We start from the raw sequence: 17,293 nt of genomic DNA on the forward strand, positions 1-17,293 counted from the left end.
CAGAATAGGGAGTAGCTGCCAAGCATTTACCAGGTGTGATCTCAAACTTCTCCCCCAAAAATGAAGACATGGAGCTGAGTGTAGTTTGGTAATTTTAAATGGGTCACATAAAAATAAATTCAGAGCACAAATTCAATTTTTGTTTGTTTGTTTAGGGGCCATATCTGGTTGTGTTCAGGAATTACTCTTAGTTCTGGGCTCAGGAATTACTCTTGTGGATTCAATGAACCATATGGGATGCTAGAGAGAGTGCTAGGCAAGCAGACTACACCCTGTATTATCTCTCTGGCCCTACATGAATTGATTTCTGCTAAAAAAAAACTTACATATATACATACTTTTATGGCATAAAAGTATATTTCAAAAAAATATCCACAATACACTTAGGGGAAGCTCCCAGTCATCCTCAAGGACCTCGGACCACTCCCAGTAATACTTGTACAACCTGAACAGGTGGTCAATGCCAGGACTCAAGACTTGGGCCCTGTGATGCCACCTGCATCACAGAGGCAATTGGAGGCCTCCAGAGTCACACTCTATAGTTTTCAGGGGCCTCCAGACTATATCCAGTGGTACTCAGGGTCCATAAAGATCTGCAGTTCAAATTTGGGTCCTTGTGTATACTTCTGACTGCTTAGCTATCTTCCTGGATCTCAAAATTACATTTTTAAGGTTCTCAACAAACAAAAGACCCTGGACCCAGCACTTTTTATTTAGTATCCTAGAACAATCTGGAAGCTCTTCTTGACCTTGAGGTAAGGGTCCTCTCCTCCCTTCTGCGATACCCCTAGACATAGCCTGGCTGCAAGGAGAGAAGCCCCTGCTGAGAAGCATCTGAAGGAGCTTTTGTCAGGAATGAGAGCGGCAGGCTGAGACCTCATACACACTTCCTCATAGTGGAATCTCTCAATGGCCTGGCTACAGAGACTCCAATCATATCCTAAACATAGTGCTGGGACAGCTGGGAGTCCTAGCTTTAGCTCCTTCCTCTGGACTTTCATATTGGGTGTCCTTGGGACCTAGAGGAAGGGCCAGGAAGAGTGTTACTAGTCTTGAAAGAAAAAGTCCGATAGACACCACTTCCTACAGCTCAGGTGAAGAGGGAGGGAAAGACTCAGTATGTTTGAACCGTGTGTGTGGGTGTGTGTGTGGGGTGTGTGTGTGTGTGTGTGTGTGGGGTGTGTGTGTGTATGTGTGTGTGTGTGTGTGTGTGTGTGTGTGTGTGTGTGTGTGTGTGTGTGTGTGTGTGTGTGTGGTGGGGGGACATCCTCTGAGTCCAAGTAAGCCTTATGAGTCTGGCCTCAGTCCCAAATATACCAGCCCCTTTTCTTTCCCTCAGCTTCTCATGCCTTTCCCACTCTCTGCTCTACCTTGGACTCCATCTGTTGTCACTAAGTCTGGGTTTCCTCCACACTCTCCCACTGCAGTGCCACTCAGTGGACAGGAAAGGGGCTATGGGAAGGTGGTACTAGGATGATGAATATAGCTTTCTTTGTGTAAGACATAAGCCAAAAATGCCCATTAACAGGAATGTCATATAGTCCAGCCTTTATGGAAAACAATGTGGAGATTCCTCACAAAAATGAAAATTGAGCTCCCCTATGATCCAGCTATACCACTTCTAGGGATATACCCTAGAAACACAAAAATGCAATACAAAAATCCCTTTCTCACACCTATATTTTTCACAGTACTATTTACAATAGCCAGACTCTGGAAACAACTGAGAAGCCCTTTAACAAATGAATGGCTAAAGAAACTCTGGTACATATACACAATAGAATATTATGCAGCCTTCAGGAGAGATGAAGTCATGAAATTTTCCTATACATGAATGGACACGAAAACTATTATGCTGAGTGAAATAAGTCAGAGGGAGAGAAAGACTCACACAGAATAGTCTCACTTATCTATGAGTTTTAAGAAAAACAAAAGACATTATTGTAATAATGTCCAGAGACAACAAAAATGGTGCTGGAAGGACCGACTCTCAATGTGAAGCTCACCACATAGAGTGGTGAGTTTAGTTAGAGAGATGACTATACTAACTATCATGACAATGTTAATGAGTGAGAGAAATAGAATGCCTATCTCAAATACAGGGAGGGGGTGTGGGTGGAGGGAAATGGGGTGCATTGGAGTTGGGAATGCTGCACTGGTGAAGGGAGGTGCTCTTTTTGTGACTGAAATACAACTATAGTCATGTTTGTAACCACGGTGTTTAAATGAAGATTAAAAAAATGCCCATAAACAGGGAACTGGTTTAAAACATCTGATATAAATCCAGACAGCGAAAAATTGTGTTAAAATAAGATACAGACAGAAAAGTATACTCAAAGTTGAACTATTAAATGAAAAAAAGAAACTGAGAGCATACTTTATATAATATAAACACAATCTTGATAAGTATTATATAATCACATACATGTAAGCATGTATATGTAAATACATGTTTGCTAAATAGTTGAACATTTTTTAAGTCTACAGGAAAACATTTCTTCACAAATGAGAGCATGGGGATTAGGATAAGGTTTTATTCACCCTTTGGGTTATTCCACAGTCAGTGTCATACATTTGTTACTCTTATAATGGATTACATTATTTATCTGTATGATAAAGAGAAATGTTAATACTAGTCAAATTTAATTAAAATAGCTCTCTCTCTTTTTTTTGGGGGGGTCACACCTGGTGGTGCTCAGGAGTTACTCCTGACTCTGTGCTCAGAAATCGATCCTTGCAGGCTCCCGGGACCTTATAGAATGCTGAGGATCTAACCCGTGTCTATCTAGGGTTGGCTGCATGCTATCTCTTCAGTCCCAGCTCTCTTTTTTAAGTATGCATGACTTGGCTCATGGTTATAGAATTCTGAATGAGCACATAAATAGCAAGGACTTCTTACCTGGTCAATGGTGATTGGGAGAGAATGCTGTATGCAAGATACAGCACAGAATCATAGGAAGCCAGGGAGCTAAGGTTTGAAAATGCTTGAGCCTGGCTCTATGTGGTATTAACCAATGGGAAGAGGTGAGGAAACCCCACATGAACAAACTGCCTTACCTGAGCACCAGGGATTGAAGAGCAGGATGAACTCCCCAAGCTGATAGGCCAACGTAGACCCTTGAAAGGTTTCTAAGCGGATCTTCAAGTGGTATCGTCCCACAGCCGCCATGGGAGGTGCGCATAGTCTCACCTCCAGAGAAGTGGCATTGTTATTCTCCATTGAGGCGATCCAGGGGCCCCCACGACCTGTCAGGCTGAACACAGCCTGAGTCCCCTTGGCCAGGTCTGGCAGTGGTCCTGGGACAGAAGCAGAGATGAAGCCCCCTGTGGTAATCTCTTAGACCCTTTCAAACCTTTGAGACTTTCAGACACACACACACACACACACACACACACACACACACACACACACCCTATGAACCAATCAATACCTCACCTGTCTCAACCACAAAGATGATGTTGTCCAGACCAGGTTGGAAGGCCCGGCCCCTGAAGTACAGAGTGATATTGAAGGCCTGGCCCCTGCGAACAAGGAGACGGTCAGAGCTGATCTCTTCTGTGTGGTGGTACAAATTGTTCCGGGAGCTCTGGAGGTCTGTCAGGGCCACTTCAAGCCCTGCAGTAGTGCAGGAAGGGGAAAGAAGAAATAGCAGGGTTTTGTCAACTGGTTGAATTCTGTCCACTACTCACTAAGTGTGCAATCTCTTTTTTGTTTGTTTTTTTGTTTTTTGTTTTTTGGGCCACACCCAGCGTTGCTCAGGGGTTACTCCTGGCTGTCTGCTCAGAAATAGCTCCTGGCAGGCACAGGGGACCATATGGGACACCGGGATTCGAACCAACCACCTTTGGTTCTGGATCGGCTGCTTGCAAGGTAAACGCCACTGTGCTATCTCTCCGGGCCCAAGTGTGCTATCTCGAGAAAGTTATCTAACCCCTCTTCTGGGATCCAGACCCGAATTGTTCTTTGTCAAGCCATTTGGCTATTATGGCTCTCTGAACACCACTAATGCCCTGATTGCTGAGTTTTCTGTGAATATTTAAAGTAAGGGCCATTTCTGGTCTTCTGGAACTTGTGTGAAAACACAGGTAAACTCCACTCTGTTCTTCAAGTGTGCCTTGCCAGGAGGAGTTCCATTGTGGGTTCTCCATATTCACCCATGGTCTCTTTGGTCTATAAAGACCTGGACTCACAAACTTTAATTAACAGTTGGCTAATCCTTCCTGTTCTCTTCTAGATCCATTCAGTGTTCACTTGTCCATTTCCATACTTCCATGGTTTTGACCTCTCCTCCCTTTTTTATTTTTTTTGGTTTTTGGTTTTTGGGTCACACACAGCAGCGCTCATTGGTTACTCCTGGCTCTACGCTCAGAAATCGCTCCTTGCAGGCTTGGGGGACCATATGGGATACTGGAATTTGAACCACCGTCCTTTTGCATCTAAGGCAAATGCCCTACCACTGTGCTATCTCTCCAGCCTCTCACCTTATTCTTTTTTTTTTTTTTATTTTTGGGCCACACCCGGTAATGCTCAGGGGTTACTCCTGGCTCAGAATGTGCTCAGAAGTTGCTCCTGGCTTGGGGGACCATATGGGACACCGGGGGATCGAACCGCGGTCGGTCCAAGGCTAGCGCAGGCAAGGCAGGCACCTTACCTTTAGCGCCACCGCCCGGCCCCATTATTCTTAATAACAGTCACTATCAGTCTTCTGCCATTTTCCACCACCCATGTCTCAATACATCTTCAGTTGTTTTGTTTTTTGTGTTTGTTTTTGTTATTTTGTAAGAAGCTGAGCTTGCCATTGTTTTTTGATAGAAGTTCTAAGATGCCTAGAATCACCATGTTAAAGACAAAATCCTTTTCCTGATACTCATAGCCTCGGTGCCTGACCTTATACTTGCACTCTCACTTCTCTCTACTCCCAGCATGCTCTGCTCCTCTAGTCAATACGTCTTAATAAAATGGTAGATCTACCCATAGGTGTCTCTTGTCCCTGATATAGCTCCAAGTAGAAAGCCCTTTACTGACCAATTCCATCTGTACTCCAAGACCTATTCAAGATCCTCTTTCCACTGGGACCTATTCTCATTTGCCTAAGTTTCTTCCTATTTCCTATTGATATTCCAAGACCTTCTGCATAATTCATAGGAAACTTCTGCTTTTCTGAAAAATTTTTGAAAAGTTAATTTTATGCTAAATTGTCATTCAATATGAACAATTTTATTTGCTTTTGTGTGTGTGTGTGTGTGTGTGTGTATGTGTGTGTGCGTGGTTTTTGGGTCACACCTGGCAGTGCTCAGGTGAAACTCCTGGCTCCATGCTCAGAAATTGCTCCTGGCAGGCACGGGGGACCATATGGGAAGGCGGATTTGAACTGATGACCTTCTGCATGAAAGGCAAATGCCTTACCTCCATGCTATCTCTCCGGCCCCAAACAATTTTTTTTTATTAAGCTCTTACTAGTTTTAGACTCAGCATGTGATATTCAGATTTTTTGTTTTGTTTTGTTTTGTTTTTTGGCCACACCCATTTGATGCTCAGGTGTTACTCCTGGTAAGCTCTCAGAAATTGCCCTTGGCTTGGGGGGACCATATGGGATGCCGGGGGATCCAACCATAGTCCTTCCTTGGTCAGAGCTTGCAAGGCAAACACCTTACCTCTAGCGCCATCTCATTGGCCCCGATAGATTTTTTTTTTTTATTTTGGGCCACACTGGTGATGTTCAGGGGTCATTCCTGGCTATGCGCTCAGAAATCACTCCTGGCCTGGGGGACCATATGGGACACTAGGGGATCGAACCGCAGTCCATCCTAGGCTTAACACGGGCAAGGCAGATGCCTTACCGTTTGCGCCACCACTGTGGCCCCATATTCATATATATATTTTTTCATATTCATATATTTTTAAAATTACTTTTCTTTTCCTTGGGTTTGGGAAAGGGGATTGAGCCGCACCTGGTAGTTTTCAGGGGCTATTTCTGGAGGAATGCTCAAGAGTTATCTTTGCAGTACTTGGGGAAACCAAATAAGCCAGAGATCGAATTGGGGTCAACTGCATGCAGGACAAGTACCTTATTCCCTGTACTATCTCTTCAGCCCCTATATTTGCTTTTTAATGTGTCTTCTGACACCAGGCACAAATTAATAAGAAAAAACTGGCGGTTTACTTCAACATTATATCCATGCCAGGAGTAACCCCTGAATGCCACCAGGTTTGGCCCCAAAACCTAAATAAATAATTAAATGGAAAAAAAGGAAATATAAAAATATTTCTGGAGGTCTGAGAAAGTACATTTTCAGGGGCCGGAGAGATAGCATGGAGGTAAGGCGTTTGCCTTTCATGCAGAAGGTCATCGGTTCGAATCCCGGCGTCCCATATGGTCCCCCGAGCCTGCCAGGAGCGATTTCTGAGCATGAAGCCAGGAGTAACCCCTGAGCGCTGCTGGTGTGACCCAAAAACCAAAAAAAAAAAAAAAAAAAAAAAAAGAAAGTACATTTTCAGGGGCTAGAGGAATAGCACAGAAGAAAGAGCGTTTGCCATGCATATGGTCAACCCAGATTTGATTCCCAGCATCCTATATGATCTGAATAATTCCTGAGCACATAGCAGGAGTAATCCCTGAGCACTGCTGGGTGTGGCCCATAAACATTCCCCTAAATACTTTAATAACTTAAAAAATATTCAACATATAATTTTTCTCCCAAGACAAAAGAAAATGTCCTCAACCTGAAAAAAGGATATCTATGACGATGACACAAGTAAAGTCATAAGTTAGTGAAACACTAACTAGAGGCTTTCCTCTGAAAATCAGAAGCAAGAATCCTTTTTGCCCATTTCTCCAATATTGCACTGGAGCTTCTAGCCAACATACATTCAAAAAAGATGCAAGATTACCCTTATATATGACATGATCTTGAATATAGCAAATCCTAACAAATCGTGTACAATGTTATAATTAATAAATTCAAGGGCCTGGAGAGATAGCACAGCGGTGTTCGCCTTGCAAGCAGCTGATCCAGGACCCAAGGTGGTTGGTTCGAATCCCGGTGTCCCATATGGTCCCCCGTGCCTGCCAGGAGCTATTTCTGAGCAGACAGCCAGAAGTAACCCCTGAGCACCGCCGGGTGTGGCCCAAAAACCAAAAATAAGGGGCCGGGTAGGTGGCGCTGGAGGTAAGGTGTCTGCCTTGCAAGCGCTAGCCAAGGAAGGACCGCGGTTTGATCCCCCGGCGTCCCATATGGTCCCCCCAAGCCAGGGGCGATTTCTAAGCACATAGCCAGGAGTAACCCCTGAGCGTCAAACGGGTGTGGCCCAAAAACCAAAAAAAAAAAAAAAAAAAAAAAAACAACCAAAAATAAAATAAAATAAAATAAAATAAAATAAATTCAAATATAGTAGAATATAATATGAATAAATGTAAAGTAATTATTTCTATACATTTGAAAAAACTTAAATTAAAATTAAGTCTTTTTCAAATATATAGAAATAATTATTTTGCATTTATTTGTAAACAAATACATTTAAATTTATTTGGATTTCTTTGAATCTCTGGACAACTTCATTTGTTTGATGCTGTCATTTTTACAGGATCACAGCAATTAAACAGAATGGACAGCTAACAAGAGTTGACTAAACTTTCTGCCATTGTATTAATGACTTCATTGGAGATACAATAATTTTCACATATATGCTCGCTACTGTACTTTTTCTTTTTTCTTTCTTTTTCTTCTCTTACATTTTATTTTTTTTCTTTTTCTAATAACTTTGTTTTCACTTACATGAGTGTAGATTTAATTAAATTACTATAAGTCCTTGATCAGGCTGGATGATGATGGATGGATGGTGAGGCCTTTCTTGGCCTGGCCAGGTGCCTGCATCTTCTTTGCTCTGGTGGGTTTGAGAGTTCGGGGTGATGGCGAGGAAATGATCCACAGCAGTCAGAAGTCAGGAGACATGAAGATTTATTATAAGGCCCTAGCCACCTTGTGTGGCTTCTAAGCTAAGCAGCCTCTCTGCATCCAACCATCTCTCATCTTCCCATCCTGCTTCCTCCTGCTGAGGCTTCTCTTGTTGCCTCTCTTGCTGAATCTCCCTCTGAATCCCCCCTTCTGCCCCTAAGACAACCCCTTTGTTACCTTCCATAGACCCCATACCAGCTGTGGCAGAGGGGAAGATTCAGTGAGAGATTGGGGGGGGGGAGAGGAGTGAGAGAAGCTTCAGGAGAAGAACGCAGGATGTAGAGAGCAGAGACAGGATTAGATACAGGGCAGCTTATGGAGGCTGCTTAAAAGGTTAGTTCAGAAGCCGTGTAAGAAAACGCACATGGTGGCTAGGGCCTTATCAATAAAGCGGCTTGTCTCCTGACTTCTACTGACTGCTTGTGGATCATTTCTCGCCTTTATCCTGAACCCTCAGACCCACAGGCAGGAAGTGGGGTGCAGGTGCTGGGCAAGCTGAGAAAGGCCTCCCCATCATCCAGCACCATCAAGGACTCATTCATTGATTTAATTCAACACCTGAAAACAAATGTATTATGATCAACTATGTCAACTATGTGATGCATTTTCCTTAAATAAAATGCTTTAAGGGCTGAATATACTACAATATAGATGAAATTTGAAAACATAGTAACAAGTAACACAAGCAAAAACAGAAAAAAAGCACAAAATGTCACATTGACTGCTTCCATTTATCTGAAATATGCAGAATAGGAAAATCTATAAAAACAACAAATAGATTAGGTTTTTTGTTTGTTTGTTTGTTTATTTTTGTGTCACACCCCACAGTGCTCAGGAGTTACTCCTGGCTCTATGCTCAGAAATTGCTCCTGGCAGGCTCGGGGGACCATATGGGATGCCGGGATTCAAACCACCGACCTTCTGCATGCAAGGCAAACATCTTACCGCCATGTTATCTCTCCGGCCCTTAGATTAGATTTTTTAAGATGCTGCAAGAATGGTGGTATAATTGGGTAATAGGTAGATTTTTAAAAATATTTTTTCAAAAATAAGCTGAGGTAATACAATTTAAAATTTTTGTTTGTTTGTTTTTGGGTCACATCCGGCAGTGCTCAGAGGTTACTCCTGGCTCTGCACTCAGAAATCGCTCCTGCCGGGGTTCGGGGGACCGTATGGGATGCCGGGATTCGAACCACTGTCCTTCTGCGTTTAAGGCAAACGCCTTACAGCTGTGCTATCTCTCCGCCCCCAAAATATTATTAATGATGCTTTTCTATGTGCATATTCCAACACCACTCACACCACCAATTTGTACTCCCCTCCCTCCCACAAGTATCTCAATTTCCTTTCCTCTCAACCTCCCCATTTTAGTTCTCTCACTGTGTTGTCTTTGGCCCTTCATTGTTACCTTGTTGTATCATTCTGTCTCTATCCCTTTCTTTACTCAGCATATCTTTCAGTTCCATAGGATAGTTTGTCTTGTAGAAGTATTATAAACATAATGTGTGTGGTTGTTATTCAAAAGTTCTCTATCAAGTAAGTCTCTACTTTTGCAAATTACCCTGTATTTATTTTAGACTCAATCAATAACCTAGTGGGGTGCCGTCTCCTATGTGTCAAATAATCTTCTAGGAACTCTGAGATAGAATCTCATTGCTTACTATAAAGCTGGAGGGATGAAATGTCACGTTATGCATACTTGGAGATGAAAAAATAAAGGCTCAGGCAGATTAAATGTCTTGCCTAAAGTTAAACCTAGGGTTATTCAGCCTAATCCTGTGCTCATCCCATTATCCATCAATTGCCACAGATTGCCAGCTCTACTCATTTATAAAAAAAAAACTTTCAACTTACTGCCAGTTGGGAAAGTACTTGCTTTTTCCTAGAGGTGCAAAGAGATTCACTCCCTATGGAGACTAACTGACTAGGCAGATAAAAAATTGGCTCTAATTTGGGTTGGGCACATAATCCAGCCTTAATAGGTGTGGCAGCATCTGCCTGATAGCAAGCACTGAGACCAAATGTCAGCCTCTGGATATATCCCGTGCCAAGTTCGTCTCTGTCTGTAACATAGGAAAGGTTCCTCCGTTCTTCCACTAGTTATTCAATAGAAGTCACATTTAATATTGGGGATGTGTTCTTTAAGATGTAAGAAGAGGGGCCGGAGAGATAGCACAGCGGTGTTTGCCTTGCAAGCAGCCGATCCAGGACCTAAGGTGGCTGGTTCGAATCTCGGCGTCCCATATGGTCCCCTGTGCCTGCCAGGAGCTATTTCTGAGCAGATAGCCAGGGGTAACCCCTGACCACCGCTGGGTGTGGCCCAAAAAAACGAAAAAAAAAATGTATGAAGAGGATAGGGTAAAACAATCAGGGAAGCTGGAAGGAAACTAAGATAAGAACTTGTAAAGTAATCTCGGTGTTTATCCTTGAAAGATCCTCCCATATAAGTACAGAGACAGATAAGAATGTACAATATTACCCGTACAACTGGAAATTGGGAAACAAACCAGATAGCCATCAATACAAGATTGGATAAATAAATTATTTTCACTCATACTATGAAACACTGTGTAAAGTGAACAACATTGAAATAGATGTAGAGACTAGTTAATAAGTGGCATGGAAAGAGATCAAGATACCCTATTGAGGGAAAGAGCAACCAAGTTGTAGAAAGCTCTGTATAATAAGATAGTTTCATGGATATTCCAAAGAAAAAATCACATATGTGAATCCTGTGTATTACATTGAATGTCTGAGTATGTGCATACATTGGGTAGACAGAAGATTTCTAACTGGTTTCTCTCAAGTTAAGTCTGGAGTTATGGGTAGCAGCCATTAGCTGAAACTTTATTTGTGATTATTGCTTTAATTAATTAATTATATGCATAAATTTTAATGTAATTTAACTGTACAAAAATTAAAGTGACAAATGTAAATAAAGTTGTGATTATTGTATTTGTAATTTTTTAGCTCATTCTTCCAAATGGTCTCAACTAACCATTTTACCTCCATAGCATTTCTTTCTAGAACAAGAGAGTTGGCATTGAAGGGGAGAGGTGGTGCAAAGACTAGCTAAGATAAGGTCTAGGGTAACTAAAGGTCACAAGAAGAGAAGATGAAAAGAGTCTGAGAATTTTAAAGTTAGAAGATAGCTTCAAGAATACCCAGTTCAACTCCTTTTAATTTCAGTCACAAAGGCTGGGAAATTGAGAAGTGACTTATTCAATGTCAAAGGGTCAGCTAATGGCAGAAAAGGCCTTTGAGCTTATGACCCCTGCCTCTACTCCCAATCCATAGAGAGACAGAAGCAAAAGAGTTGGTGTTGGTTGTCAGCCTCTCTCTTATCTCAGTCTATGAGCAAATTCTGAGAATTGAGAGGTTTCCACTCTTTCTGGTCTCAAGTCTTTGTTTCTGTCTTCTCTGAATCCACCATCCATTGAGATTCGTATAGTCTGTCATCTTACCCCCCTGAATTCCACAGCCCTATGGGCCTTGCCTACCTTGCTCCATTATGTCTGCCACTGGTTCCCAAGCTGCTCCAAATAGAACAATTAGATGGCCTGGAGCTTCAGGAAACTGGTCCTGGAATGCCTGCTTTCCCTTCCATCCTCAACACTCCAGGAGACTCTGAAGGCGGGGCGGTTGGCTGCTACACTGCCACTTGCTTACTGGGCAGATCACAACTGGTTTTCTCACCTGCCTTCAGGTTTTTCTTGGCAGTGTTGCTTGACTGAGAGGAAGCATAAAGGCCAATGAACTGTCAGGGCCTGGTCCCATGTGGGCTTTTGAGACTTCTTGAGCAATGGGGCATTCCTTAACCTGGGTTGTGCTGCAGAAGGACCCAATGGAGAGACGTGAGCTGACAGCCCTATAAACGGATGTAGTGGGGGACTGTCTTCCCACAGGAAAAACTATTGGGGGCTGAGGCTCCATTTTACAGTTCAGAGAACTTGAGAGTTTTCTCTTAAGTCCAGGACTCAGCTAATTTCAGGACTCAACTCAAGTATTTGTCTGAGAAAATACTTAACCATTTCAGTTACTTTTTCAACACCAAATACAAGCAAATCCCACACTTGATCACACCCAGTATAATTTGGAGGTGTTTCTCTTTCGGCAGAGGTACTATTTGGGGTGAGACCTGCCTGATCCTGGATGGATGGAAGAGTGGGGGGAGGGGAATTGCAAATAAAAGCAGTAGAGGAAAAATACTTGGAGGAATAATGGAAGAGTTTTAGAAATAGTTGAAAGGTTATATATAAATGGCACTGAGTGAAAAATATAAGGCCATGGAGTGAGCATGGGGAGATAAAAGCATAGAAGGAGGAAGTAGATTTTCATGAGGAATGGATGGGACACTCCACTAAGACCACCCTTAACCCCACCCCACCTTTCTCATTCATGGGACATTTCTCCTGCTCCTCCCCCCTACTTTCTGGTTTCTTCTCCTTGGGAGCCTTATTCAATACCTTCCTTCTTTTCTCTTGTATTTTCTTTGGTGGTTTATTTGTTTTGTTTTATTTTGGGGTCACACCCAGCAGCTCTCAGGGGTTACTCCTGGCTCTGTGCTCTGAAATCACTCCTGGCAGGCATGGGGGACCAGATGGGATGCCGGTATTCGAACCACCATCCATCCTGTGTTGGCCGAATGCAAGGCAAGCACCCTACCACTGTGCTATCTCTCCAGCCCCTCCTCTTGTATTTTCTTTTTGTTTGTTTGTTTGTTTTGGTTTTGGGGGGGCCATACCTGGTGATGTTCAGGGGTTACTCCTGACTATGCACTCAGAAATCACTCCTGGCTTGGGGGGACCATATGGGACGCTGGGGGATCCAACCATGGTCTGTCCTAGGTTAGCACTTGCAAGGCAGACGCCTTACCTCTAGCGCCACCACTCCGGCCCCTTAACTCATGATCTTTTATGGCCTAATGGGGGTAATGGTCAAGCTTCTCAACACATCCCTTTAGGATATTTCCCTTCCCACCTTGTAATCAGGTTGACCAGATCCTTCAGCTTCCATAGATGCTGGACTCCAGTGCTTCTGAGCATCTGTGCTCTTAGGCATGTTGTTCTCTCTCTCACTGAAATGTTCTTTCACTAACCAGAATCTAGGTTCAAGCATTCCCTTTAGGAAGTCTTTCTGACATCCTTTCTTAGAGCTCCTTTTATGCAGCCTTAGATTTCTTACAAGCTCTTTAATATAAATATGTATTTGATCCCCCACCTTCAGGACCTGGTCTTTATCTTGGTCTGTATTCCCAGTACTTAGTAATGATAGAGGCTAACAGTGGTAGTTACCAGTAAAACCAATAATTTCTTGTAAGTTGTACTCTTTTTTTGTTTGTTTTTGGGTCATACCTGGTAGCACTCAGGGGTTACTCCTGGCTCTCTGCTCAGAAATCGCTCCTGGCAGGCTCAGGGGACCCAATGGGATGCTGGGACTCGAACCACCATCCTTCTGCATTGCAAGGCAAATGCCCTACCTCTATATTATCTCTCCGGCCCTATAAGTTGTACTCTTAATTTTTGAAATGTACAATGTCCCTTGTCACTCCATCCCCACAAGTTAAGTGCTTTAATTGTTCCTGCATTGCAGATGAGGAAGTTGAAATGGAAAAACCTTGACTTTCTAAAGATCACACACACACAAAGACACACACAGACTCACACAAACACACACACACACACACACACATACAGAGAGACAGATTTTGGACATAGGCAGCCAACTCCAGAGCCCCAGATGTGTTTTGTGCCATTCCTAAAGTATAATCAGCTTTCTATATTTTGAAACTGATGGAATAAATGAACTGAAAAATGACGTGTGAGAACAGAAAGGTAAATGTTTGACTTCATTGCCACATTCTGCTTGGGGAGAAAAAGGGAGGTTGGTAGGACAGCCAAATAGTGAGTACAGGAATAAATATAAGTAGAGCCAGGGAGAATGGATCTAGAGAGCAGAGGAGGGACCCTAATGGCCATTGAGCAATGGCCTATGGCTTTGGGCTCATGATTTCTAGATGTAGCCTTTCCTTTGATTTCCACCAACCTACTGACAGATGACACAGGGGAGTGTGCTAGGGAAGGGCGTGTGCACACCTTAGCATTTGCACGCTTATTGGGGTGGGAGGAGATAGAGCTCCAGCAGAGTTGAGTAGCATCTGCAATGCCCAGGGGAGGACCACAGAGCAGGTTATAGACACTCCGATAGGAGCTATGGACTCCCTGGCTAAGCCTGTCGAGTAGGCCAGCTCTGGCAAACTGGGGTGAGGAACCCCAGATTTTACTAAGACTGAGAGACAAGGGTGCTAACCGTGGCCCTGCTATAGAGTCCCAACTTGTCCTCAGGCAAGTTCTAGATTCTTTGTTTTTGTTTTTTAGATTTCTTGTTGATTGAAGTAGGGGACCTGAACTCTGGGTCAGAACCTAGTGGTTTGTGATGGGAAGAAATTAAGGGCATTCATCTGTTTCCTTCTTCTTATCTCTGCAGAAATGGAAGATGAGATGAGAGGTCTCTGTGAACATTAGTTTACAAAACTAATTTTTTTTTAGGAATTAACCATTTGATTTTATTGGCTTCAGACCAGTAGTCCATGATCTTAATATGTGACCATATCCATTTTCTTCCATCACAATTCTGTAGTCCTGGGAGCTCATTTTCCTTTTAATGATGGCTCTTCCTCCTTCCTTCTTCCTTCTCTTCAGATTGTTATTTGGACTGTCCTTCCTGCTCCCTGCCAAGTCTGCCTCCTAGGCATATGGCTCTAGCATACAAAAACAATCTCAAGGGTACAGGAATCACCATCTGCTTTTTCTGTCATAGGTATGGGGCATCAAATACACTGAGACAGTCAACTGTGGCCTGGCCTTGCTTGGTCTCATTGGGCAGCAAGCCTAGCTCAGGAGGTGTGGCTGGAATTGTGAGTTGGGAGACAGAACTTCAACTTCAACTTGATTATAATAAAGTTGTCAGACATTGATGCCTCAGAGCACACCACCTCAGACTCAGTGACATTTGTGTCATCACCCTGGCCATGGAGCCTCAATTCTCTGGTACCTGGATCTGCCATTTTGCCACTTTTGGTAGCCACTCCAGTTCTAACACTTCAGACATTTTCTCATTGGATGGATCCTATGGCAACCCTATGAGGGAAAGTGGGCTGATGCCACTACAGTGATCAATTTGTACCTGAGGGAGCCAGAGTCATCTGTGAACTTGGGTCACTCAAGAGAAAGTCTGAGGTCACACTTGAGAGGATTAGGACTTGCCCAGAGCATATTGCTTTATATCACACAATAACATTGCAACAACGCAAACCCCAAAGTTACCAACCAAAGAACATAAAGACAGGTGTCTCAGACACAGCTGAGGTGACCAGAAAGCAGCAGCCAGGAGCCTGGGTGCTGGCCTTGTGTAGACTCCCCTTCTTGTTCCACAGTCTCACCTCTTCTCAAACCAGAGTTTCCCTGTGGGGTCCCTGCCTGGCCATCCTCCTGCTTGCTGCTGTATGACCAGAAGGTATGTAGAAGACAAGATGTGGAGCCACTCGGGACCCAGTCTTAGGGTGCTCCACAGAAACAGGCAGAAGTCTTGGTGGGGAGTGAGGGGTAGGGACATGGGAGCTTTGTGGGTGGGGAGAAGGAGCCAGACAAGCTTCTTTATGTGGAAATAACAATAACAACAACACAAGCTTTTAGTTTGGGAATCAATGTCTAGGTAGGGAGGGAAGAAACTGAAAGGTAACCAGGAATGCTGAGTTGGCTCCTAAGAGATGCATACACACCACCCCAGAACCCAGTAGGAGTCCCAGTACAAAGCCTGCTTTCTGTTCTCCCTCAGGCCACACAACCAAATTACCAAAGGTGGGACCAGGATAAAAGAAAGAAGGAGCATAGGCAGATGGAGCAAGTGCTCAGGTCTCTTGTAGGCGGGTCTGGAACCACCGCAGTGACAGAGCAGTGACGAAGCAGGGACAAGCAGTGACAATAACCCACAGAAATGCCCAATGGCATGTCATGGGTCGGGCATAGCTGGTCCATTGGGTGGAGTGCAGCGCACGCCATTCCTGTCTTACCTGCCCAGTGCAGCCTGTGTGAAAGCTAAGCAAATGACAGAAGTAGCTAGAAGGATAGGGGTAGTGAGGGACATGGATAAAGCTATATAGTGTTGGCTTGGCATGTGCTTGAACCTTGCAGCAAAGCTTTTCTCCGCCTATGTTTCTGAATCTTCTCAATTTTCTGTGTTGGAATGTGTTCATGAGCAGTGCCATCTTAAGCAGCGACTGGGGTAGGAGCGACCGTACAGTGGGTTTTGCCTTGCGTATGCCTGGCTCAAGTTTGATCCTCGGCATCACATCTGGTCCCCTGGGTTTGCCAGAGATAAGTCCTGAGTACAGAGCCAGGAGTAACCTCTGAGCACTGCCAGGTGTGGCTTAAAAACAAAAACAAACAAAAAGAAAGAGCAATAGATACAATTGATAAGTAATCAATCATATCAATCAATCAATCAATCATAGTAAGCTTAAGGTGTCCTACATATTGATATGACATAATTATGTATTGTCAAAGTTTAAATGACGACCCACCCAACCCTACTACATTATGATTATCACAAATCTCACTACATAAGTCATCATGAATCTTTTGCCAACATTTTTTCTCAAAATGTGGGCATGACCATTATGTGAATTTTTCTAAATTGTGCTGGAATTATTTAAGATCTTCTGAACCAGAGAGATAGATAATACAAGGGTTAAGACACTTGTTTTTCCTGAGGCTGACACTGATTTGATCCTTGGCACTGCATAAACCCCCTCAGCAGACTTAATTTTCTTTGATTCAAGGTTAAGACTTATGGAATACAGTGAATATATATTAAAAGTGTGTTGGGGCCAGAATGATGGTGTAAGTGGTAAGGCATCTGCCTTTGCCCGTGCTAGCCTAGGATGGACTGCGATTGATCCCCCAGGGTCCCATATGGTCTTCTAAGCTAGGAGCGATTTCTGAGTGCATAGCCAGAAGTAACCCCTGAGCATCACTGGGTATGCCACCCCCCAAAAAAAAAGTGTGGTGAAAAAAGGAACCATTTTCTTTTATGTGGTTAGAAATTTTAAGATAGGGTACACTTGAGATATATGTTACAATATTATCAACTATCATCACTGTGATGTACATTAAATCTCCCAAATTTATTTATTTATTTTTTGGTCACACCTGGTGATGCTCGAGGTTATTCCTAGCTATGCACTCATAAATCACTCCTAGCTTGGGGGGCAATATGGGACACTGGGAGATAGAACCGAGATCCGTCCTAGGTCAGCCCCATGCAAAGCAAACACCCT

At 43.4% G+C, this 17,293-nt stretch overlaps 1 protein-coding gene across 1 annotated transcript in view; it reads right to left on the bottom strand.

The window, feature by feature from the left end:
• TGM5 (transglutaminase 5) overlaps window positions 1-14,988 on the bottom strand; it is a 41,874-nt gene extending 26,886 nt beyond the window's left edge. The window contains exons 1-5 of the mRNA XM_049781696.1: window positions 14,980-14,988; window positions 14,052-14,213; window positions 11,626-11,686; window positions 3,437-3,616; window positions 3,058-3,297 (exon numbers count right to left, since the gene is read on the bottom strand). Coding sequence (XP_049637653.1) covers window positions 3,058-3,297; window positions 3,437-3,616; window positions 11,626-11,686; window positions 14,052-14,213; window positions 14,980-14,988 — 652 coding nt within the window. The remainder of the gene's footprint in view (window positions 1-3,057; window positions 3,298-3,436; window positions 3,617-11,625; window positions 11,687-14,051; window positions 14,214-14,979) is intronic.
• Window positions 14,989-17,293: the final 2,305 nt, after the last annotated feature.

The sequence above is a fragment of the Suncus etruscus genome, chromosome 10 (assembly GCF_024139225.1).
Source record: "Suncus etruscus isolate mSunEtr1 chromosome 10, mSunEtr1.pri.cur, whole genome shotgun sequence".
Classification (NCBI taxonomy): Eukaryota; Metazoa; Chordata; class Mammalia; order Eulipotyphla; family Soricidae; genus Suncus; species Suncus etruscus.